At 37.3% G+C, this 26,489-nt stretch overlaps 2 protein-coding genes across 2 annotated transcripts in view; one reads left to right on the top strand and one right to left on the bottom strand.

Annotated features, from left to right (window-relative positions):
- Positions 1–26,489, bottom strand: part of ARHGAP6 (Rho GTPase activating protein 6) — a 289,551-nt gene that overhangs the window by 207,493 nt on the left and 55,569 nt on the right. The gene's annotated exons all lie outside the window — the stretch shown is intronic.
- Positions 10,278–11,034, top strand: LOC125999116 (ORM1-like protein 1). The gene has a single exon (XM_049767107.1). It carries the CDS (start codon positions 10,312–10,314, stop codon positions 10,768–10,770), a length of 459 nt encoding a protein of 152 aa, XP_049623064.1. The 5' UTR covers positions 10,278–10,311; the 3' UTR covers positions 10,771–11,034.

Below are 26,489 nucleotides of genomic sequence, written 5' to 3'. Positions count from 1 at the left end.
CAAAAAAGAAATACCAATGGCCAAAAGACACATGAAAAAAATGCTCCACCTCACTAATCAACAGGGAAATTCAAATCAAAACTCTGAGGTACCATCTCACACCAGAGCGACTAACACACATCACAAAGAACAAGAACATTCAGTGCTGGTGGGGTTGTGGAGAGAAAGGAACTCTTATTCACTGCTGGTGGGAATGCTGTCTAGTCAGCCTTTATGAAAAAGAATATGGAGATTCCTCAAAAAACTGGAAATTGAGCTCCCATATGATCCAGATATACCACTCCTAGGGATATACACTAGGACAGTGATAGCTAACTTTTTTGAGTCCAAGTGCCCAAACTGCTGCCCAAAACCAAAGAATTTCCTCAAAGCACAAGCATACCAATTAAACCTTAATAACAAGATTTTAGTATCTAAAAACTCTTTATAAATTTTATAAATTTATTAACTGTGAACCTTCCCACGTGCCAGCTGCAAGGCCTTCACGTGCCTCTGCTGGCACACATGACATGGGTTCACCATCGTGGCTAGGAACACAAAAATAAAATTCAAATATCCCTTCCTCACATGCTATTTACAATAGCCAGACTCTGGAAACAACCAACATGTCCTTCAGCAGATGAATGGCTAAAGAAACTGTGATACATATACACAATGGAATATTATGCAGCCATAAGGATAGATGAAATCATGAAATTTTCCTATACATGGATGTACATGTAATCTATTATGCTGAGTGAAATAAAACAAATAAGTGAAATCAGAGATAGACACAGAATATTCTCACTCATCTATGGGTTTTAAGAAAAATAAAAGACATTATTGTAATAATGCCCAGAGACAATAGAGATGAGGGCTGGAAGGTCAGCTCATCACAAAGAGTGGTGTGTGCATTTAGGGAAATAACTACACTAACAACTATCAAGACAATCTTAATGAGAGATGTAGAATGCCTATCTCAAATACAGGCAATGGTGTGGAAGAAGGGAGGGGGGCATTGGCAGTGGGAATGTTGCACTAGTGAAGGGGGCTATTCTTTTTTGATTGAAACCCAACTACAATCATGCTTGTAACCATGGTGCTTAAATAAAGATCTTATTATAAAAATAAAATCATTCTAACTTCAATCATTCTAGTTGGTAGGAAATCATTCTTTTGGTAGAAAACGGAAGTTTAAAGTCCAGAAAGGTGAACTGATTAGAGCAATGCTACTTTTAATAAGGTCAGAGCTGGGACAATAGGTACACAACACCCAGTGTGTCATCACTTATTGTAGGTCTTCTCTTTTGTAGGTTTACTGAGAACTTTCCATTTCATCTTCATAACTTTGTAAGGCAAAGTCTCAGGATTCAGTTCAATCGATGAGAGAAATTAGACTTCTTTCAATGGACAAAGTCAAAAGTAATTAAGAATCTGAGCAAAAATTTAAAGGCTCACCTACTCGTTCTGCTGGGAAGGTGTCTTCATTGTGCCAGGTTGCACCTGAGCCTCAGTGTAGCCGTAAAACCAGACAGCATCCTTTTTTTTTTTTTTTTTTTGCTTTTTGTACATTGTTTTTAATAGACCCCATGTACAGTGCTTCTAATAGACCAAAAGAAAATCATTATGGATTGATATGGATGCAAATGTTTCTGAAGAGGGTATATATTTTTTTTAATTTATTTAAACACCTTAATTACATACATGATTGTGTTTGGGTTTCAGTCATGTAAAGAACACCACCCATCACCAGTGCAACATTCCCATCACCAATGTCCCAAGTCTCCCTTCGCCCCACCCGACCCCCGCCTGTACTCTAGACAGGCTCTCCATTTTCCTCATACATTCTCATTATTAGGACAGTTCAAAATGTAGTTATTTCCCTAACTAAACTCATCACTCTTTGTGGTGAGCTTCCTGAGGTGAGCTGGAACTCATCCTTTCTTTATACATGATTCTATATAATATGACAAAATCATCTTCACCTAAGCAAATCTCTTGGCTACAAAATTTTATGGGAGTTCTGCTAGTGCCCTGACCATAGTTTTGCTGTCAAAAAAGATTGTCCTTACTCTTATTACAGTTAACAATGTTCTAATTTTTCTTGTTTTTTTTTTGTTTTTTTGTTTTTTTGTTTTTTGCCACACCCAGCAATGCTTAGGTGTTACTCCTGGCTCTGTGCTCAGAAATCGCTCCTGACTTGGGGATCACATGGGATACTGAGGATTGAACCTGCATCCGTCCTGGGTTAGCCTCATGCAAGACAAATACCTTACCACTGTACTACCAGTCAGGTCCACAATGTTCTAAATTTTGTGATTAATTAATGCCGTGCTTTCGTCTTTGGAAACAAAACAACTTGAAATATTTTTGTTCATATTTAAGTCTAAAAGAGTACATTGCTTTCTAGCTTTCATTTATTTACTAGCTAAATATACATAAATGCTTACTATGAGCAGATACTATTCTAGGCTTTGAGAAAAAGCTTGGAACAAAATAAATTTAACATTAGCAGAATATAATTTTCTGGATGCTATCTAGTCTTAAAAAGCTATTTTAAAGTGTTATATATTCAAGAACTTCCTGGGTTGGAATTTTTTAATTTGAACACTTCTGACCACGCATTTTAAAAGTTCTAAAATATTTTCAAATAAATTAGTGAATAAAAACTCTGTAGAACAAATATAGTTTTGATTTCTTAAAGCATATCTTAGTATTACCATGCACTATTGTATCATATTCAAAGTATATAAACTGGGTTCATGTTTACATGGCAAAATACACCTATTTACACACACCTACAACACAATTTTCTCAGTTCCTCCTAAACACCAGAAAATGAAATGTGTTACTACAACTCTCAACACTCATTTACATCAAAATAATGGCTTTAATCACATAGAGGGCAAGGTAATCAAACAAAAACAGGTAAAATAAAAAATTGTTTCCTGAGAAAATAATCCTGAAATGTAGTATTACGTTACCTAGATAAATATGTCAATATAAACTTACATCACACCAATAATTACCAGTGACCTCGAAATCCCCAACTTACAACTATCCTGTAATGGGAACAGGCGACACAAGTAATATGGTCTAGGTCCTAGGACTTGCCCCTGTCTTGAAGGTGGGAGAAGGACTCCCCTAGGATACACCTTGGTCTCTTCCTGCTAGTTATGGGCATTGGTTTTGGTTAGTGTGGAATGGGAGATGGGAAGCCACTACTCAACTCCCTTCCCACTATTCCCACTGAGGAATCTATTTCCCATAAATGTTATAAAGAGTTCCCAGGCTGGTCCATCAGAAGTCTGCTGGACCCACAGTGCAGCTGGAATTGAGCTATTAATACTAGGCTGACTTCCCATTTGGAAGCCAACTCCATCCCTGACAGTGTTGGTCAGCTCTGTTATGGTTAAATGGATTTGTGGGCGGTCCTGGGAGCCTGCCAGTTAGAACATCCTTTCTGTGGGAAAATTCCTGACAAGGTCCATACAACTCTGATAAACATGGTTGTAGACCACACGTTGGGATACCCTTAGGCACTTACAAATCTGTCTACACCTTGCCCTTCTTGACATGCTTGGGTGATCATTAAAATCAGCCCTTGCACAGAAAAACAGACAGCAGGCCCAACACTTAGATCTGGGAACTAACAGGCATATTTTGGTGTTATTAAAACAGCCACATAACTCCCTATCATGCAATACATATAGAAACATCACACACATGCAAACCATAGCCTCTCCTAGAGAATGCTCTGGACAAATATGTTTTGATCTCTAAAGAAATTTCTTTGATTTATCTTGGGAAAAATCACCATGATTTCAGTTTGAAGTTGTGTGTTTTAATTGTTGCTCTTTGATTCTGAAGATGAATTTGTAGCCATTCATCTGCATTTTCAACTGGCCCTCTCCATAACAAAAATAGACAAGTTGATGAACAGCCATGAGACAGGAAGTGAAGGAGTTGCAAACAAGACTAGATGTGAAACTTGAGTCACAGCCTGTTTGAATCAGAGGAATGATTCACTATTACATAACAATCTTCTTAAAATTGGTGGGACTTCTATGGCCAAAAATATTCTTCTTAACCAGTGTAGTAAAGAGACTGTCCGATAGAAGTTGGTGAATTTCAAATTCACATATTTTCTACACATACAATGACAGAAAGATGGAGACAGACACAAAAATGTTAACAATACAACAGAAATGTGGGATGATATTTTAAGACTGTTATCTGCTAGGAAATGATAGATATTCACTACACAGGAAGCAGAGATCATACACACTAACCAGTTCAAATGAAGCAACAGCCAGACTTCATTTTATTCAGTTGAAAAAACCTGGGCTTTGATTATTTAAAGACAACATTCCACCAGAGTCATGCAGAAAGAAGAGCAGAAAGGCTCCCAAAGGTGTTGTCTTCTCAAGTCTGTTGTTAAGTGTCCTTAAAGGGAAAAGGTAAAGACAAGAGCCAAGATAAGGAGAGTTATTTGTTTTCCAAGGAGGGGTTAAGAAAGATTTCTGCCCAAATGAACAATTTCTTTCCCTTTGTCAGCACAGAGCCATTAGCAACACTTAACTCGTGGTGTCATATCTGACTGACTTACTTGTCACCGCTAAGATATTCCAGTGGCCATGGAAACTTTGAAATGCAATATGAGCACATTTGCTTAATTGTAATGACTTTTCATTAATATTATATTCTATCTATACATTACTCAGAACTCTAGCAAGATTGAGGATATATAGGTTTTATACATACCACTTTTCCTAAAATTATAGAGGTTAAATGACATTAATCTTCAAAGGAGATTATCGTGTTCAAGCCTATTTTGTGGATTTTCCTGTGGGTGGCAAGTGGAAACCTATTTTCACTAAACAACAGAATTCCAAGTGGAAGGTGAACTACAACTATGCACAGCTGCTGCTACTGGATAAAGTACCCTTCTTTGTGCTGTTGTGGAAGTCGCCACAGCCATTTGCTCACCAAAGTACCCTCAACTCTGGAACTAATTCATCTCGTCAATACACAGAGGCAACCTCCAGAGAATGAGTGCTGGATAAAGGGCATATGGAAGAAAGGCCAAATTTCTTCAATTCGCATGAGGTTCACCTGCACAATGGTGTGTGTGGAAATGAGAGATTTTCATTGTGCATGGTGCGTTCTCCCAGGCAAAAGTATTTCAACAGAAAACAAGTGAATGGGGGAAGGAAAGTCCTCAAGTCACCTAAAAGCCAAGCTCGTTGTCAAGAAATTTTCTAAACTCTTGATAAATTTCAAATTGAACAAGCTGTGGTCAGAGGGCTATACCAGGCTCTGTGTATTGGGGCTATCCCTGAGGTGCTGAGATTGAAACCATTGTTTCTGTTGCAGCCATATCAAAAAGCCTTCTGTACTATCTCACGAGCCCAAATCTACTAATCTTGACCATTGTTAGAAAATCTTTATTACTAGATTAAGAAATATTTTCTGGGCTCTTCTTGTTTGATCAGAGGTAAACAAATCATCTCAGGCAATACAAACTCTCAAACAGTGTTTAAAATGTGTGGCAGATAACTGACCTAAGTTGTCCTAAGGTCCACACATATTTCTTGATGGTTTAACAAATTTACTTTAGGAATAAGACAATTCAATATGTAGGAATTGACCCAAAGAAAAAAATGTAAGGGGAAGGAGGTTGGAATACATGAGTTTATGCTCAGGCTTACTCCTGAATCTGTGCTCATCGATCATTCCTGGTAGGGTTGGGAGACTATTTTCAGTGCCAGGGTTCAAATCAAAGTCACTGCACCCAAGGCAAGTGCCCTAGCTGCTGAGCTCTCTGTAGTTCTATAAAAGAATTTTTGCATGATTCCCCACTCCCACAAATGCTTCATTTGTCTTTAATTGATCTTCATCTTCTCAGTACTTTTCCTCACTCCATTGTAGAGAGCTGTGGCCCCAAAGTATGTTCAGTCAAATTCTCCTAAAGGCATTTCCTGGGAGTCATAACAAGTCAGCAACTATTGTGATTATATCAGACAAACTTTACATGCCCCATGTGGGTTACATACATAGGACTATACATAGATAGGACCATGGGAGCATACATAGGACGAATTGGTCTTTCATAAAGACCTGGTAGCAACACAGTGACACAGTAACTAAGCCTTAGAACTCAAACTTCTTTCTGACTTTCCATTATTCACCAAAGAGAATCTGGCAGCTGTGAATTTTCAAAAGGTTTGCAGGATAGCATGCATCACCTCATTCCCAAGGCACCTCTGAGGGTGATCTGCAATGCTTGGCAAGTGTTTAAGATAGAGCCTGGAACTGGAAAGAGCTATATTATGTTGACTTCCACAAGCACTAGATCATTACCATCATTGCTATCATTATAAATGTCATCACTACCATTCTCAGCAACAGCACTACCATCATTATTTATTGTGCAACAAGGACTACTAATTAAAGAACTGCAGTCTGAAAAGGAATGTGCTTGAGGATAGAATAACCTCAAAGATAAACCCAGGAATATATATTATATGATATATATAAATGGAGAGAGTTGTATTTTTATCTTAAAGGATGCTATGATCACAGGTTTCCTTTAAGACCAAACAATCAAATAAAACAAAAATGTTGGAATATTCAGGTGAACTTATTTTTTCAGATGAATTTATGAACCCTGAATACTAGGTTAGAAGAAATAACTCAAAGGACTGATACACATATTTTGCATGTAAAATCACAAGTCCATCACCAACCATGCATGGTGCCCTGGGTAATGACAGGTTTAGCACACCCTCCAAAGAACTGTGAATATAGGGTGCTAAGTTAAAAAAAAGGGTGAATCAGCAATGGCAGAGATACTGTCCTGTCTTGCTTTACATCATCTAAAATCTACATAAAGTTCTATTTCATCTGTTCAAAATTATAGATAACAGTAAGCTAGGAAAAAGAGATAACGTAATAAGATAGTGAATTAGGGTTTTTGAATAGAGCATAAAGTTAGTCTACAGAATTTTATCACTTACTTAGAAAGAGACTTTTTTTTAAAAAAAAAGTGTAAAACTGCACTTATAGTAGATCAAGATGAAATGGCTTTAGAGTGGAGACATAGGTAAACTCCTCGGCTGCATTGGGAAATGTGCTTTGATTCCAGGTATTGCCTTATGTTCCCCAAGAACCACCAAAGGTGACCCCTGAGCTAGGCATAAGGTCTGAGCAACAAGCAGTATGAATCTAAACTAAAGTTCACTAAACTCTAATGAAGTTGGGAAAAAAAGTGGTAAAGAAGGTAACTAGGAATCTTGGGATGGTTGAAAAAGAAAACTAGATCCTAACTCTAGAAAAATAATAGTGTGATGGGATCCACTTATAACTCTACAAGGTCCAGTTCCCTTGTTGATGGTCATCCAGTTAATTAAAAGACAAGGTAAGTAGACCATACTCTGGTATGTAGGCAGCTTAGCCCCCCCCCAACCATCTTGCCTGCATGGTCCTATGGAGAATGAAAGGTTTAAACGGGGAAGTGTGTTTTTAGAAAGAGTGAGTTGCAGACCAAAATCCTTCAGAAGGAGATATTCATTTATTCTAGCTCCCTGAGATACTCTCCATCTTATCTACAAATCTAAACAAAGTAAGTTTCAGAGATTTGAGGGATGAATAAACTGAGGCCTTATCTTTAAGCTGGGGGGAAGAGAGCAACAAGGGCAGGTGCCCTAATTCTTGCCTAGACTAGTTTTCTATCTTCTAATATTGCTCTCTGGGCCTATGGTACACTCAGGCTAGAACACATGAGGAATGCTGAGTTAGGCTCTGGAGGCTGCAAAGAGTGAGTGAGAAGAGTAAGAAGCTAGAGATACTATCATTTCATGTTCTTTTGAAATCCTCAACAGGAACTGAGACTGTTGGCAAACCAGAAATGCTGCCTTCACAGATATGAAAGGCCCACAGGTTTGTCGGTAGAAGATGAGGTTTCTTATTTCAGAAGGATTTCTAATGAGTGACTTCCAAGGAGTAGGTCTGGGGCATTCCCAGAGATTTAGTCAAGAAAACATTGACCCAAAGATAAATATGTTAGGGGAACGAGACTCAATAATGAAAAGTAGATGCAAGTAAGTATTGTATGAAACAGGGCCAATCTGCTCAGAAGAATAAAATGACCAGAATTTTTAGCTTTTTCCAAGGCCAGACACGTGGCAGGTGCCTACCAACCACTTATTGCTCCATTAACTTTCAATTTTTTTTCTCCCAGGGATTCAGGTTAAAAAATAAGGAATGATTAGTCAACAGTGAAAACTACTGTGGTCAAGTGGCTATTTGCTTGACTACTTTTACTAGAGTATATGACCCCAACCTAACTGAATGTTTCTGATGTCAGAATGACGAGCATGCAGCTTTTACTGTTGAGTGACAAAATGTCATAGAACGTATCAATATGGCTATCTTTTGAAGACTATTAGTTTTTTATTTTGTCTCTTAAAATAACATCATTGTTTGGGTTTGCTTTTATACTACAATGATTTGACCCAATTATGTGCTATGATATAAGATATATCACATAAGATATATACCACGTGTTATGTCTAAACATAATATACTGAATATACCATTTAAAATCTATCATAACAATTTATCTATCACTGCAAGTGATACCCAAAGGAATGGAAATTGTATGATGTAAGTAAATTACACAAAATATGTAGTTAGATTGGATCCAGAAATGAGGAAAATGATGCCACAGACTAAAGCAAGACTGAAAATTCTTGTAGGGCAGACTTACTAAAGGGAGTACATTTTATTATTCCTTTGTGTCTTTTTATGTTCATTAATGCACTTCAAATGCACTGAACTCATGTCGCTCATTAATTCATTTTCATCTTTGATTGCCAAAGATACCCTTTTAGTTATATTAGTTGCCACTAGATAATAGTTCAGGTCTGCTGAGAATTCCATAGCTCTCTCTTGTAGTCTCTGAGTATTTATATGTGGCTTTTAATTACTATCTTCTTATGCATATCAGTTAACCCCAAAGTTCTCTGATTTGGGAAGTCATTTACTTGAAGTGACTTTTTAGAATTAATTTCAAAATGACAGCTATATGCACAATGCATCATTGGTTATGCATCAAGTATTATCTCTAGATTAGTTACTTCAAGAGCAAGAGTATTGGATGAGAGCCAAGAGGCTTTGATTCACAGGATTCCTGGCCATTCCCCGCTTAAGTTCTGGGCAAATTCTATCTTTGCAGGTTAGATGAAAGTGGACTTATAGAACGTAGTATCTTATACCATAAAATTTTACTTCTGATTTTTACTGATCTCCAAATGTGTCATGTATTTTGTCAGTCAATGAGTCTTCATATTTTAGGAACTAAAGGGATTGTAGTATCTTGCCTCCCTTCTTTTTCACATACCACAAAATGGGCTATTTGAAAATTGGCAATCTTGTGGGTTTTAGCAAGTTCATACTACAATGAATTTTAGAATATTGACATTGATGCCAAAAGGAAATTCTATCCAAATCCTTTCCCTACTACTTCTTCCCTCCATCCCTGAAAACTTTAAAGCTGCCTCTGTCTCTGTGGTCTTGACAACACTGAGCATTTCATATATATGCAATGATCCCAAAAGGGCTTTTGTGTTTTCAGGTTCCATTCATGTTGCAGTATTTATTAGTCCTTTTTGTATTGTATGCATTAGTCTAATGTACAGTCTAAATCACATTTATTTATCCTGTCAACAGTTGATAATCATTTTATTATGTGTGTATATATATACATAATATGTATATGTATGTATATATATTTGGTTTGGGGGCAGCACCCAGCAGTGCTCAGGAGTACTCATGACTGCACTCAAATATCACACCTGGCAGGCTTGGGGGGCCATATTGGATACTGGGAATCAAACCCGGACCATCCCATGTCAGCTGTACAAGGGAAATGTCATACTGCTGTGCTATTCTCCGACCCCTTGATAATCATTTAATACTGTTTTTTACATTGGAACTATTAATGGTCCCATGTATATTTCCATAGACAAATAGGTTTTCATTGTTTTTAAGAAAACATTTAGGCATAGAATTCCTAGGTCACTCGATAATTCCATTTTGTTGTTGTTGTTGTTTTGGTTTATTTGGGGGGGGGTGCACCTGGTGATGCCCAGGGGTTACTCCTGGTTATATGCTCAGAAATCGCCCCTGGAGCGTCAAGACTGCGTCGGGGCTGCTCTTGGCATTAGGCCTCGGGGAGGAGACGGACGCGGGAGTCGGCGTTGGCGTCGGCGTGGCTCGGGGCTGGTCCTGCTCGGTGCCGGGCACCAGGGCTGGGACGCCGGAGCAAACATGAATGTTGGAGTTGCCCACAGTGAAGTGAATCCGAACACCCATGTACTGAATAGCCGAGGGATGTGGCTGACATATGCCCTGGGAGTTGGCTTGCTTCATATTGTCTTACTAAGTATTCCCTTCTTCAGTGTTCCTGTTGCTTGGACCTTAACAAATGTTATACACAATCTGGGGATGTATGTATTTTTTCATGCAGTAAATGCACCTTTTGAAACTCCTGACCAGGGTAAAGCAAGGCTCCTAAATCATTGGGAACAGTTGGACTATGGCGTACAGTTCACTTCTTCACGGAAGTTTTTCACAATCTCTCCAATAATACTATACTTTCTGGCAAGTTTCTATACAAAATATAATTCAACTCACTTCATCCTAAATATCGCTTCTCTTCTGAGTGTGCTAATTCCCAAAATGCCACAACTACACGGTGTTTGGATCTTTGGAATTAATAAGTATTGAAATGTTCTAAAAATGAACAAAAATGTTTTTTCAGCTACTGAGTTTCCTATAAGGAAAAGGCAGATAGTAAACGTCACTCTCTGATAATGTGAATATAAGAGATATTTACATGTGAGGGCCAATGATTGGTTCTTCATTTGCTTTTGAAGTACAGATTGTACTAAAAAGTACCTCTGTTTAATGCTTCCGCTCTATTTCTCAAGAGAAGCTCTTTAGGTAAACTGGGCGGGCCCAGCTTATACATGAAATGGCTATAAGAGGTGGCATAGATTAATCCAAGGAAATGAGACTTAAAAGAAACCAAGATTGTTTTAGATTATGATGAATTGGTATTATGTTAGGAGAAGGAAATTTCTAGTCATGTCCACTTAAGCAGACCTATATGTAAACCAGAATCATCTTTTTTACAAAATCTATTACAGATTTTTTGCCATATTCTGTATTACATAAAGAGGATATATACCTTCTTGTTTTATACAAGTCAGTTTGTACCTTATACTTTTTTAACATTCTTGGTTTTGCTGGCTCAACGTTGTGTGTTGATAGATAAGGTCATTTTTATATTTATTAAGTTACCTAGTTGGTGAAGGTCCATTTTCATATCTAAATAGTGAAAAAGAGACAGGCATCTACCAAACAGCTTCTTCTACTCGGCCTTCTCATTTTTGAAACAATGGATGTTGCTGCATTACAGATAGAGCTAAGCTGATTCAGAACATTGATTTCAAAACACTAATATACAGGATAATTTAAAGTTCTCTGTGTACTTGATTAAGCAATCTATTTGCTAAAATCTACTAATTTTTAGAAAAGGTGATATAAAAGAAAGTTGTTATAGACAATGTATGGTTGGCAGATACTACGCTTCTAACAATAGTACCAAATTAAATAATGAAATCTTTTAAACAGATTTTTACAAAAAGATATCATCTTTCCTTAGTCCTACTCTCAACCCTTATATTTTGTCTATTAATATTTCTCTTTCATTACATTATACAACACTGACCATTTCCAAAGCCATACATACTGAATTCTTATGACTTAGGAAAGCTTATTTTTGCTGACATTAATTACATAAAAATATGTTTCATAAAGAAGTCAGAAAATAAATTCTGATACTGGATGTAACAAAAACAGAATAATATTTATAATTTATAAACAAAATTGAGTGAAGAGGTAAACCTACATGTTTCAATAAACTGACTGGGGGTATTGATCATTGTTTTGTATTTCACAAGTACTGCAATTAGAAATCAGTTGTATGATAATGCCTTTGTATATTTGTGTTTTTCCCATGTATTTTTAGCAGCCAATAATCTATAATAAAACTATTCTTTGATGTAAGATTGTAAAAAAAATCGCCCCTGGCTTGGGGGATCATATGGGATGCCGGTGGATGGAACCACGGTCTGTCCTAGGCTAGTGCGTGCAAGGCAGACGTCTTATCCCCTGCGCCAATGTTCTGGCCCCAATAATTCCATTTTTAAATGTTTTACTCAGTTGAACAAAAAATTAATAATTTAAAATTTTTCATCAGGTTAACAGAAGAATAAATGGTCTCAGTTTTTTGTTAATTAGCCTAAAATGCTATTGGCCTTTTTGTAATTCAAAATAAATTTGATACTCAACTCATCCATTTTGGTTTATTAATGGTTTAACACAAAGTCCTTAAGAAAGTTAAATTTAGATACTGAGTATTTTTCTTAGAATATACTCATCTTGATTAGAATAATTCAGTATATAATAAAATGGGTAAATTCTTCATTAACTTTTATGTTACTGTTTTTATAACATTTCCTGGAAAGACCAATTATTTCAAGAAATAGATATTATTTTATCTTTACAAAGAATCAAATAATTTGATAACTGATGCCATCAATCTAAAAATAAGCCATATCTGTTCACCCCAAAGCTGAAAATGTCAAATCTACCATCCGTGACACAAATGGAGTAGTCTGAGTTCATGAAGAAAAAACAAAAGCATGTTTTAGGAAATCATATTTTTAAGTTCAGAATTCCCTGAATTTTTAAATAGCAATTAGAATAACAGAAAAGTGAATCTACTTGATCTCAAAGAAATATTGTTCATAGTTAGCAAATTGATTTTTAAAGAGTACACAAAGGAAGATCATGAATAAACAGTTTTGAGGCTGGGGATAGAGTGTTAGAATGTGTATCAATATCATTCTTTTATCACATTCTAATGTATTGATCAGGTCTAATTCCCTTGACATAAACATTATTAAATATGGTAATAGAAGATTTTATTAGCTTTATCCTTTAAAAATGGTCCTCTTAAGTTTAAAGAAGATGCTTCTTCAGGGATATGGTAGGATTCATATTTGACTTGATTTTCCTACATCCTTCAGTATCATTGAAATTATTTTGTAAAATCCACTGAGATTAAAGGCTATTATCAAGAGATTGAAACCATTTATCAATCAAAAATAATTAAAAATTTGCCTTTGAATTTTGCTTAATAAGATGTATATGCAAAAAATTAGTTTTACATTTTATATACAAAAATGAATTAAAAAGGGACTAAAGAATTCATTCTATTTTAAACAGTGTCCAAAAACATCAGGTACCTAGAAATATATTTAACAAATGAGGTGTGAGACCATTTTACTGATATGTCTGACTTTACCAATGATAGGTAACTGCTAATCAAGTCAAGCTTAGTAAGAGAGAAATAATAAAATGGTAGATAAATAGCAATTAGGGTGTTACCTCCCAGTTCTGTGTGTGATTTTTCCCTTCTAATATTAATTTTTTAGGTACCAACTAGACTCATTTTGTCAAGATAAGGCTACAGAACTTGGGTTCAGACAACCCAACATGAAATTTCTCTTTAGCTATGTGACTTTGGGAAATGTACTGAAATTTGTTACCAGTCTCCGTGAGCTGCCTACACAACAGTCATTTCCACTTCCATTTTCCTCCCAGATATCTGACGTCGTTTGGACATTGAACCATCCCCCATGTGTCCCTGGGAGAGAGATAGGCAGAGAATAGTCTCACCTATGGGTTTTAAAAAAAAGTAACAAAAAAGTGAAGACATTATTGTAATAATTCCAGAGAAAATAGAGGGAAGGGATGGAAGGATCATCACACAATATGTAGCTCACCAAAAAGAGTGATGAAATGCTGTTAGGGAAATAGATAGCATGACAAAGTCAATAAATGAGAGAAGTAGAATGCCTGTCTTGAATACAGGCAGGGGTGGAGGTGGAGGGAGATCGAGGGCATTGATGGTGGGAATACTGCACTGGTGAAGGGGGCTGTTCTGTTTATGACTGAAACCCAACTACAGTCATGTTTGTAATTATGGTGCTTAATAAAGATTTTATAATAAAAAACCTTTAAAGGTTATAGCCATGTACAACAACTTTCACCAATGTGCAATTCCCACCATCAATGTCCGCAGTTTCCCCCTTGTCCTCCCTGATGACCTCTTCCCTCCCACCTACCCTCTCTTTCCTGCCTCTGGAATTTTATTTTACTCTCTCTTTCCCTTTTTAGACACTATGTATTGCACTACTGTTAATGAAGGGGTACCATGCATGTCACCCTTTTAGCATCAGTTCTTGTCCAGAGTGATCATTTCCAACTACCAATTTTATAATAGACCCTTCTCTACTCTAACTGAACTCTCCTCCTCTCTTTGTGGAAATACTTCAAGTTTTAAATCAGTTTCACTGAACTTCCCAAAGCATAATGTATAAACAATATGCAGTGTACAACTGGAAAATCAATGTCATTTGCCATAGATTGTAAAACCATTTCACAGGGGCACAAAGAGGTCTGGCTTTCTGGAGGGGACATATTTTGTGGCTGGTTTAATGAGTCACCCAGGAAGTTAGGGGGACCAGGGTGTTGTTACCTCCAATTCTGGGGGCTTCCAAGGTTCTGCCCTATCAGGAAGGCACGTCTGTTTCTCCAGAAAAAAAAAGAAAACACAACCATAATAGAAGAGAGGGTGTGCAAAGTCACAAGGTCAATCACTGCTCTCTTCTTTTGGTGTCCTGCATTTAACCTGGGACAATATTTGTGAGTAGCTTTGAAGCAATTCTGTTCTCAGAGAAATGAACTCAAAAGGCAACAACGACAAAAATGATTTTCTTCTTCTCTCATCTCAGAAATGCCTTCCAATTTACTTACTCAGACCACGAATTTGAGATGATTTACCTGTATGTGCTAGAAGCTCTTATGAGAAGAGTGGTGGGCATACAATAATTGTTCTAGGTGTAAATGGGGTTTGTGGGCTTGTGTAAAGACTAAATATTGATAAGAACGCTTGCTGTTTATCTGCATGGATGTATCTGTAAATCTTGATAAGTGTATTACAATAATGTTTATAAAAGATGTGGTGTTTATTTTTAACCATGCAAGATATACATGCTATACTTTTCAATTATGAGGTACCATTCAGGATGGACAAACTTTTATTATTTAAAAAATTTAATATCTTTATTTAAGCATCATTCTTACTTTAGGGAGTAAGGGGATAAAGGGTAAGGAGAGAGGGTTGGGACCACACCCAGCCCATGTCAGGGATTATTCTTGGCCCTGCACTCAGGAATCACCCAGTGCAATATCTCTCTGACCTCATTTTTAACACATTAGAGAATTCTACTTTTTTTCCATAGGGTTTCACTAAGACTTAGCTACAATAATGGAGGTGACAACACAAACCTGTTTGTTTCTGTGGGCTTATGATTTATGACCTGCTATCATTATTATCACTGATCCTTTTTTCCCTTTTCTGCAATGCATGGGTTTGAAGGATATACAGCTACAATTCCCCTGGGCTGCCTTAAGCAGCCTGTAAAATGTTCTACATTATAATGTTCTACATGGGGATTTCAGAACAAGGTAAAAGAAAAACTTTCTGTATCTGTGAACATGGCAGTACTTTGTTTTATTTCCTAGTCCAATTCCTTGTGGGAAAGTATTTCTTCAAACTTCTGGGTAAGGGATTTGAAGAAGTCTTAAACAGTGTATTTGTTAACACCTAATACATTACTACATTCTGATTCTATTCAGCAAGTCTGGAATGGGAACTGAAATTTAGTGATTATTTTACTATTTGTTTCTTGTTGAGGGACCACGCCCAGAGATGCCCACAGCTTATTACAGATGCATTGCTTGGAGAGACGGTTCTGCGCTTGGTGTTTCTCAGAAACCTGATAGTCCTAGGACTATATACAGGCCTCCTGTATAAAAAATCTTGTGCTTAAGTATTTTGAGCTCTCACCTTAGACTAAGACTTGGCATTTTTAATTGGCTCTCAGAAAAACTGACACTGCTGGTCAAGGGCCACACTTTGGGTCTTGATCAACCAAAATTTAGAGCCAAGCCATCAGGATATATATATATGATATATATATCATATATATGTATACACATATATTACATATATGCACTATTATATGATATACATTTTATACTGTGTGATAGAATATAGAATAATATATTATATCTAGATAATATATTATATATTATATTATGTATATAATTTTGTGTTTATGGGCCTACGTTTTAAACATCACAACACGAAGGTCAAATCATGCCACCATCACTTTATACCTGTGTGTTCTTAAATAAGGTATTTGATCTCACTGCAACATTTTTTTTCATTTGTATAAGAATGTCCTCATCTCAGAGGGATGTCATGAGGGTTAAATAAGATTATAAATGAAGAGCAGCACTATTCTCACCCATTGTGAAATTTCAAAAAGAGTGGAAATCCATGTAGGAATAGTTTGTGTTCTCCTTCCACTGTCTGTATGACATGCCTGCATTCCTCTCAACCCCATTTTATCTCAAGCATCAATTCAGAGGGTAATAAGGAGGGCCATATTCTGAATAGTGCCTTAAAATTGGGCACTTGAATGTACTAAGGAATGAGGAAGTTTAGAGAGATTCACCAAAAAAGAGCAAGATCAAACACTTTGCTGAAATAGCATTTATAAACAATAACATGTAATTTCAGTTGTATGGGGTCACGGTCATTGCTAGAGTAATCAAAATTATTATCCTCTTCCTCATCTTTAAGGTCTGCTTTCATGATAAACAATTCTCTTTCCTCTGAGGTCAGTCCCAGTGAATAAACAGTACTGTCTCTGGATAAAGTCAATCAAGGAAGGGGTATGTGAGAAGAGAAACTCACCAAAACATGAATCTTGCACTAGTAAGTACAAAATCTAAATGTTGAGTTTGAGCTCAATTTGCTGACTCTCCACCTTACTCAATGCTCTGTCAATTCATTTTTTAACCCATTTAACTAACATCTGTCTTGACTACAGAATCTATGGCATGGAGATCACAAGAAAATAGCTTTTACAACACATATTTTCTGTACCCCTGGCTATCACTGCACTGTCTTTAAATGACACCTGGATGGCAGGTTATTTTGGAAGTAAATCTAGAATAAAGAGTATTTTCATAGAGAAAGGCAAATACTAAGTGATCGACTTGGAGGTGAAACCAAAACATAAAGTCACAGAAACTGAAGTATGACCAGTGTGGACAAAGATGAGGAAAGTGAGGAAGATCATTCAAACTAACAAAATTCAAAATTAAGTATTATGGGTGAATTTAACACAACTATATTGTTTACATGGACACTAAAAAGTTCTTATCACAAAAATAAAAATCCCCATTGTTTTGTATCCATGTGAGCAGATGGATCCGTAATTAACTAAATTTATTTATTCTCATTTCACAATATATGTCAAACCATTCTGTGATTCACCTTAACTTATACAGCTGTACATCTTCATTAAATTGGAATAAAGTAAGTATGCTGCAAACAATGATTAACCCAACATTCAGAATTACTGAGCACTCAAAATTCCTTAAGATCTCTGATCAGACAAGAAGAGAACATTCCATCACATATCCATGATTTGATTCCTAGTTATCAGGCAGTGAGCACATAGGTAGCCTGAAAACTCACCAAGTAATTCCAGGGTTTCTTTCATCAACTCTACAGTTATTGCCAAAGGTTGCTGTAACTTTGACCCTTCTCTTTTGCACCTAGAAAATTCAGGATTCTCTGAGGTTAGGAAAAGCTAAAAACATTGGCAGAGTCTTATGGTTTGGAGAGTGTGACCTTTTATCCCTGGGAAAAGTTACTTTACAACAGGCTCCTGGCCAAGACAAGGCCTGGGTAGCACTTGAAGGACCTTCTAGCACTGTTTGAAACCCGAACTCAACCCAAAGGCATGCAGAACTTTGACTCAAAAAACAAAAACAAAACAGAAAAAAAGCCTGCTGACTCAAGCTTGGTGGCCCCTCTCACCCCCATCAAACCGTGGACTGTTGTTTGATACCGGAATCAGCTTCAGCAAAACCCCAGATCAAAGACAATATAGGTTTCCGTAATGTCACAAAACATTTCTCAAACTCAACTATTGTAAATTATCTTGGCTGTTAAATCCTTTGTTGGGTATTTGTGAATCCAAGAACAGTCCCCAGAATGAGAAATTACTTCCCACCCCCTTGTCCCCTTTCGGGGGGAGACCTTGGTAATATTTATCCGCAGCAAATAATAATCCACACAGACAAGAAGGATAGGGTGTAAAAGATTGGGCAAAGAGCGCGAGAGAATCCTCTTGCAGCCTGCAGCTTTTGCAAAAGGACCCCTCTGCCCTGTCCATCAAGCTATTTATTGCCAACTCCACAGCGCCCCACCTGGAAGGGCTAGGTGGGGCAATAGTCACAGAACAATCCTAAGGAAATACTTTTATATACAACAATTCCAAGAATAATCTTATGGAAACTTTTTCATATACTACAAACTATCACTTGTTTTCTTCAAATACCTTTTTTTCTTTTAAATCCAATTTTATTTATTTGTTCTATTTGAATGTATACATATTTGCGCTATCCTTACCATTTTTGGTGCTGCTTGGTACAAAAAGCCTTGCCTGGGATAAAAGGGCAGATCAAAAACAGACCACAGAGACTGTGAGTATAACCTGTCATCCTTACCTAGAATAGCACCAGCAATACAATATGAAACCATACGTTTTTGTATGGGCACAGTAAATAAGGGGAAACCATAGACACAGAAGCAAGATCTTATCTTCTAGGGATAAGACCTCACACTTTTTATAACCTCAACTAACACTAAATGGAAATCAGAAGATGTATTGTCCTTTGAACTGTGAAAAATAAGAGCACCATCTACAGAAAACTGACTTTGACAACCGCGACTGGGCAGAACTTTCCTTGGGACCAATAAAAAAATCCCTACCCTAGGTTGTAGGCAAGGACTCTTACTAAAAAAAAGGATTTCTTATTACAGAGGCCCAACTTGAACAACAGAGACTGAGCAGAACCCTTAGATCCATAATATCCCATGCTTCGGCTTAGGGACTGAATGAAAACAGGGAGCATCTATTACAGAAGACTGAACGCAACAACAATGATGGAACAGAACGGTAAAGACTATCCTAAACCCTGTCCTAGGACCTGCACAAATACCAAGCCTGCTAGCTACAGTGGCCTGATTTTCTCACCCACAACTGAGAGGAAAGTTTCCTGGCACCACATAAAAAGCCCTTGGGATGAGGTAATGAGTATCTATGGAGCCAAGGGTTGATTCCATGATGGGATGTTTCAAGGATGGAGAAGCCCTGAATCTCTTTGGCTATGGAATTCCCATTCTCACCCAATGCTTACTTTGCCTATGCAAAAAAAAAAGTGGAGGGAATGACAAACCCTGCCACTCCAGCACCCCTTCTTTTTCTTGTTTTGTTTTGATTTGTTAGTTTTTTTTTACTTTATTTTCCTTCTCTTTTTTCTTCCACTTTTCTCTTCCTTTTTCACTCCTGTGGTTATTATTTGATGATTTTTTTCTTTTCTTATTAGATGTGTGCATTTTTTTTCTCTTTCTTTTTTTGGTAGTTGCTACCAATGTTTTTCTTTCTTTTTCTTATCCTTTTTATCTCACACGGTAACAGAATAGACAATCTACAACAAGCTGTAAAGTGGAGACCAGTTACACTAGTATTCTAGGGGGGAAAAGGAGGGAGATAAGGGATGCATGCTGGGAACTGGGGTGGAGGGAGGTGAGAATGCCCCTCATTCATTGTCACTATGTACCATAAATAATTCTGTGAAAGTTTTGTAATGCACTTTGGTCACAATAAAAATTTATTAAAAAAACAAAAACAAAAAACAACTCAGAAGCTCATTGAAACCAATTAGATTTAGAAATCAGGGTAAAGTGCAAGGAGGCTTCTGAGAGGTGGCTGGACGCCCTGGGGAGAGTCTCCACTACTAGAACAAAGGCTGAGACAAGAATATCAAAAGACCATCAACCGCTCCAAATGGCAACCATCCTAGCAATGGGCTGAGATCTGTGGGAAGTCTATTTAAAGTAACTTGAATAAAGGAAGAGCAATGTGTGTAGCCAGAACTGGTATTGCCAGTTTTTCATGCTGCTCACATGTTCCCACTTAACATACTTTATTTTTGGGCTGCACACCCAGCGATGCTCAGGAGTTATTTTATATATCCACTCAGGAATCACTCCTGGCAGTGCTTGGGAGACCTTATGGTATATCTGGAATCAAATGCCTTATCTCTCCTGACCTCTCCATACCTCCTAAAAAACTTGTTATATTTCAAAAATTTTAAAAAGGCTTTACTAAAAATTCCTACATCAATATACCTTTGATATACAGTGAATCGCTGACAAAGGATAAATGTTATTTATAATAAATAGCATGTTTCTTATAAATAACATCTGTTTTATTCTTTTTTTTTTTGGTTTTTGGGTCACACCTGGCAGCGCTCAGAGGTTACTCCTGGTTCTACACTCAGAAATTGCTCCTGGCAGGCTCGAGGGACCATATGGGATGCGGGGATTCGAGCCACTGTCCTTCTGCATGCAAGGCAAACACCTTACCTCCATGCTATCTCTCTAGCCCCATCTGTTTTATTCTTATAAATAACATTCTCCATAATGCTACTCTTATGCATAACACTAATTTTCTTATAAATCTTATCAATTCTATTTTATGAGATAAAATAAATCTTATTTATATAAATGGTATTAAGAATATTATTTTATTTTACAAAATAGATTTATAAGAAAGGTAATGTTATTTATAAGGAAAATATAAATAATGCCTTGATTTACATTCTGGAATGTAAATAATAATGCAGAGTATAAAAATAATATATCAGGTAAAGTGCTTACCTTGCACATAGGCAGCCAGGTTTTATCCATGGACATAGCATATGGTACCCTGAAACCCACCATAAATGACCTTTGAGTGCAAAGCAAGGAGTAAAACCCAACTACCACTGGGTTTGGACCCAAAGCAAACAAACAAAAGAGAATTAAAATGGAAATAACTATGCTGAGAACTATCTTCCTAATGTCATTGATTGAGGGATGTAGAAGACTTGTCTGGAATACAGGCAGGGGCGGGTGTGTGTGTGTGTGTGTGAAGGGAGGAGATGGGGGAATTGGTGGTGGGAAGGTTGCACTGGTGAAGGTGGGTGTTCTTTTTATGACTGAAACCCAAATACAATCATGTTTGTAATCACAGTGTTTAAATAAAGATATTATCAAAAAGATGATGAAATAGAAATTAAAATTTAAATATAAAAATTAATATGTGTTTAATATAAATATAATAATTAATGAATAAAATAATATTAAGATATACATAATTTTTCTAATTATAAATACTAATTAAGTTAATGCCCCTATCCTAAGCACATAATAAATTTAAGTATAAAATTATTCAAAAGACTAAAATTATGGTTTATAATGCTAATGTATAATACAAATATGTATCATTATTTGAGAATCCAGAGTTAATATGAAAATTTTGTTTAAATAGAGATGATTCTTGTATACTGAACTTTCCTTTAATTTATTCATTTATTGATCTATCTAATCTCTATCTATCTATCTATATCTATCTATCATCTATCTATCTATCTATCATCTATCTAATCTATCTATCTATCTATCTTTGGGTTTTGTGACAAACCCAGCGACCGCACAAGAGCTTACTACTGGCTCTGCTCTCAGAAATGGCTCCTGGCAGGCTCAGGGGACCATATGGTATACTTGGGATAGAGCCATGGTCTGTTCTGGGTCTGCTATGTGCAAGGCAAATGCTGTGCTACCTCTGTGCTATCATTCCAGATCCTCCTTTTTATTATATTTTTAGGAGGGGACCTGCCTGGCTCTGTGCTCAGCAATCACTCCTGGCACACCCAGTTGGGGATAGGACTGGGAACACTGGGACTGAACCTGGGACTGGGAACACAGGGACTGAACCTGGGTCAGCCACATGCAAGGCAAGAGATACTACTGCAGTACTACCTCTCTGTCCCCAAGACATGAATTTGAGAAAACAAAAGGAGAAACATAGCCACCAATCAATGGTGAAAAACTTGCACTTATGCCCAACCTGCACTCTTTCTTTATTCGGAGGTCAGGGGCAGACAAAGCAGTGCTCAAGGCTTAATCCTGGCTCTAGGCTCAGAAATTATACCTAGTAGTGATCAAGAAACTATGCTGGGTACTAGGGATAGATCCTGGGAAAATGATGTGGAAGGCAAGCATCCTCAAGCTGCTTTTGAAATACAGTTCTTTTTTGTGTCAAAGATCTACAAATATCTGCTATAACCTAATTTTACAGAGTATCTACTTGTGTAATTAATAATCAGATGTCCTATTCAATGAAATCATATGCATACGGCACATATTTGATACCTGTGATTACCATTTTAATCCCTATATTAATCTTAATTATGCTATAGCTAAATTTTATTTGTAGCACAACTATATTTGGAATAGAAAATTATAAATGATAAAGAAAGCCATGCTAGCATTTTATTGGATGTGGTTAGTAATATAAAATTATGAAAATGTTATCTATTATCTTTCTCAAGTACCATCCAGGGATCTGGGACCTCTCATGGTCCTCCCTCTTGCTAAGACCAGGCTGCATTTAACCTTTCGACACCCAGAACCTATCCTAATGTCTCCATCAGCCTCACATTTCACCCCATATCACAATTTAATCTCTTGACACCAACCTGTAAAACTGGGAATCATTGTGGCTTGAGTGATAGCACAGTGGCCTGTTCAGGTTTGATCTCTGGCATCCTTTATGGTTCCCCTGAGCTTGCCAGGAGTGACACTTGAGCACAGAACCAGAAGTAACCCCTGAGTACCACATGGTATGGCCCCGAACCTCCAAAATAAGATACAAAACCCCTGGGAATTATTTTTCTTACTACACATACTTTTTGATTAATAAGTCTGTAATTAATTACAAGTGGGTAGTGATGATATTTATTTTTAAATAAAATTTGATTTAATTTAAATTTAAAATTTAATTGGAGGAAGGGTTTTTACCACCCCCCTATGGTGCTCAATATTGACACCTGACAATGTTCAGGAGACCAAATGTCATACCTGTAACTTCAGTTAGGGACTGCTATGAGCATGGCAATGGCCATAACTCCTTTCCATCTTTCTGGCTCCAAGATTTATTCTTTTAAATCTCCATGTTTAATTTATACTCATCACTTCATGTTCATCTGAAGTGATTAAGAAATTATTGATAACTTAATTGGGACAATGGCTTATAATTCTAATTCTCCTAAAATGTTAATAAAACAAGACTAGAAAATTGATAATTGCTTTATTCCCTTATTCCTTATCAAATACAAAAGTTATTCCGAAAATGTTTAATGAACTAACCACAATAGTCAAGATATGGAAACCATTACTGTCCACTCATATGTAAGTGGATATGTTGACAATTTTTTTGTTTTTGTTTGTTTGTTTGTTTGTTTTTGGGCCACACCTGGCATGCTCAGGGGTTACTCCTAGCTGTCTGCTCAGAAATAGCTCCTGGCAGGCACCAGGAACCATATGGGACACCGGGATTCAAACCAACCACCTTAGGTCCTGGATCAGCTGCTTGCAAGGCAAACACCGCTGTGTTATCTCTCCGGGCCCATGTTCACAATTTCTTATGTGAGATAAATACTCAATACACTGTTAGTCAGACATAAAAAGGGAAACTGGGTCTTATGCAACAAGTTAGATGAAATCTGAGGGTATTAACTAAAAAAAATATAAGGAGAAAGACAAGGACCAAATTGTCTCTTTATTTGTGGAATATAAGGAAGCCAAGCAAAGAAAAAACTCAACCAAAATAAATCTTAGACTCTGAAAACATGTGGTAGTTAGTAGAGATGTAAAAGAGAAAAACGGAGGCTGTTTTGATAGTGCTGAGTGGCATGATAACTATGGCAATAAATGTGGCAAAAAATACAATTTTGAGGTGTGATAAACTGATAAAGTTTTGTAAACCGATGGTGAAAGGGAAAAATAAATGCATACAGAATGCAGATATCAAAATAAAAACTATTCACACAAATTTTCCATCTTAAAACAAAAGTTTCTAATTATTCTGAATTTACATGAATATATTCTTATGTCACACACAGGTTAAATGAGAATTTTAAATCTTTCTCCAGAGTCCAGAACTTGTGGCAACCATTCCTCAATCCAGAATATACAGATGTCAGCAAGTAAGACAGTGTGCAAAACTGCAGTTTGGCAAGTCAAAGACAAAATAAAATAAAAAATAGGACTGCTTTTTTTTGGTTTTTGGGCCACACCCGACGGTGCTCAGGGGTGACTCCTGGCTGTCTGCTCAGAAATAGCTCCTGGCAGGCACAGGGGACCATATGGGACACCAGGATTCAAACCAACCACCTTTGGTCCTGGATCGGCTGCTTGCAAGGCAAACACCGCTGTGCTATCTCTCCGGGCCCTGGACTGCTTGTTTTAATCTACTTTGAGAAATAAAAATCCATGAAGGAAGGAAGTAAATAAGAAAGAAAGGAAAGGAAGGAAGGAAGGAAGGAAGGAAGGAAGGAAGGAAGGAAGGAAGGAAGGGAGGGAGGGAGGGAGGGAGGGAGGGAGGGAGGGAGGGAGGGAGGGAGGGAGGGAGGGAGGAAGGAAGGAAGGAAGGAAGGAAGGAAGGAAGGAAGGAAGGAAGGAAGGAAGGAAGGAAGGAAGGAAGGAAGGAAGGAAGGAAGGAAGGAAATCTAACATTGATTCAAGTTAAAGCACTAATAATGTTTAACCCAAGAAATTCTTAACTTTGAAAAATAACATCATTGACTCTGTAGATTTGGAAACTATAAGACCTCATTTCAATAAAAGAAATAGTGTCTTCACTTTGAAAAACTATTTAAGTACAGAGCTGAAAGATACTACAGTCCCCACATATGGTCCACTGTGTCCAGCTGGGAGTAGACCCTGAGCACAGAGCCAAGTAAGCCCTGAGTACTGCTGGTTGTAGCCCAAAAATAAGTAATAAAAAAAGAAAAGAAGAGAAAAGAAAATGAAGACTATTTAAATGGAACAAAAGTGTGACATGAAATGAAATGGAAACAAAGAAAGCAGATCTAGTTAAGGCAGTTTTCCTTAACTGAGTGTTCGAGAATAGGATGAGTGAAGATTTGTGATCTCCTAGTAATGTTGCACATTGCTGTTTGGTAAGTTTCAATTGTTATTCACTTTCTCTGACTCCGAGTGATGAAAAATAAAACATAGTATTTATAGCCATTCAATTCTCCCTCTATTTAAAAAATATTCAGAGGATTAAGTTGATTGGCATTTTATACAAATAGCAGTAGCCACACATCTGATTAATATTCCAATGAAGAAACGTCTTATTATTGAGACCAAAAATATTTATTTATGAAACATATAATAATAAACTCTACTAGTCCATGGAAGCGATCTGAACTTGAAAACAAAGGCTAAAGGAGTAGGGGTTGGAACCCAGCCTTTGTCCGTGGTATGGAGGTACCTGGTATATTGGAGTCCTAAAAGGGGTAACTTTAGTGCTCAGAATTGGACACAAGAGGACTATGGTTTACTTGGTCACAAGTATTTAGAAAGCACCTTTCTAGGGTATTGGAGGATTGTGTCTAGAATGGGGATTTTTTCTGTGGTCATTGGAGCATTTCAAAAACCAGGGACTTACTTAGTGGCCTTAATGGACAGTCACTGAGGAAGGTAATACACAAGGGGAGAGCAAACATAAACTAATTCCAGCATCACAAACATTTCTCTAGGTGCTACATAAATAGAAAATAGCAACATTAAAAATTTTATTGGGGGGCTGGGTGGTGGCGCAAGAGGTAAGGTGCCTGCCTTGCCTGCGCTAGCCTTGGACGGACCACAGTTCGATCCCCTGGCGTCCCATATGGTCCCCCAAGCCAGGAGCAACTTCTGAGCGCATAGCCAGGAGTAACCCCTGAGCGTTACCGGGTGTGGCCCAAAAACCAAAAAAAAAAAAAAATTTTATTGGGGGGGTGGAGCGATAGCACAGTGGTAAGGCATTTGCCTTGCATGCAGCCAGAGCAGAGCCAGGAATAACTTCTGAGCACTGCCAGGAGTGACCCCCAAAAAAGTGTTTTCAGGGACTGGAGCGATAGTACAGTAGGTAGGGTGTTTGCGTTGCACATGGCCAACCAGAGTGCATCCCATATGGTCCCCTGAGCAATGCCAGGAATGACTCCTGAATGCACAGCCAGGAGTAATCACTTAGCACCACTGGGTGTGGCTCAAACAGAACAAAATTCTGTTTTCAAAATTTATCTGCGATGATTACTTTTCTCAAGCCCCTTGAAGTGGGCAATCTAAC

This window comes from Suncus etruscus, chromosome X, assembly GCF_024139225.1.
Source record: "Suncus etruscus isolate mSunEtr1 chromosome X, mSunEtr1.pri.cur, whole genome shotgun sequence".
Lineage (NCBI taxonomy): Eukaryota > Metazoa > Chordata > Mammalia > Eulipotyphla > Soricidae > Suncus > Suncus etruscus.
Note: the sequence above shows the minus strand (reverse complement) of the source record. Positions and strands in the feature narration are given on the sequence as shown.

Excerpts from the sequence above, each read along its gene's own strand:
- LOC125999116 (XM_049767107.1), top strand. The coding sequence starts at position 10,312 with ATGAATGTTGGAGTTGCCCACAGTGAAGTGAATCCGAACACCCATGTA.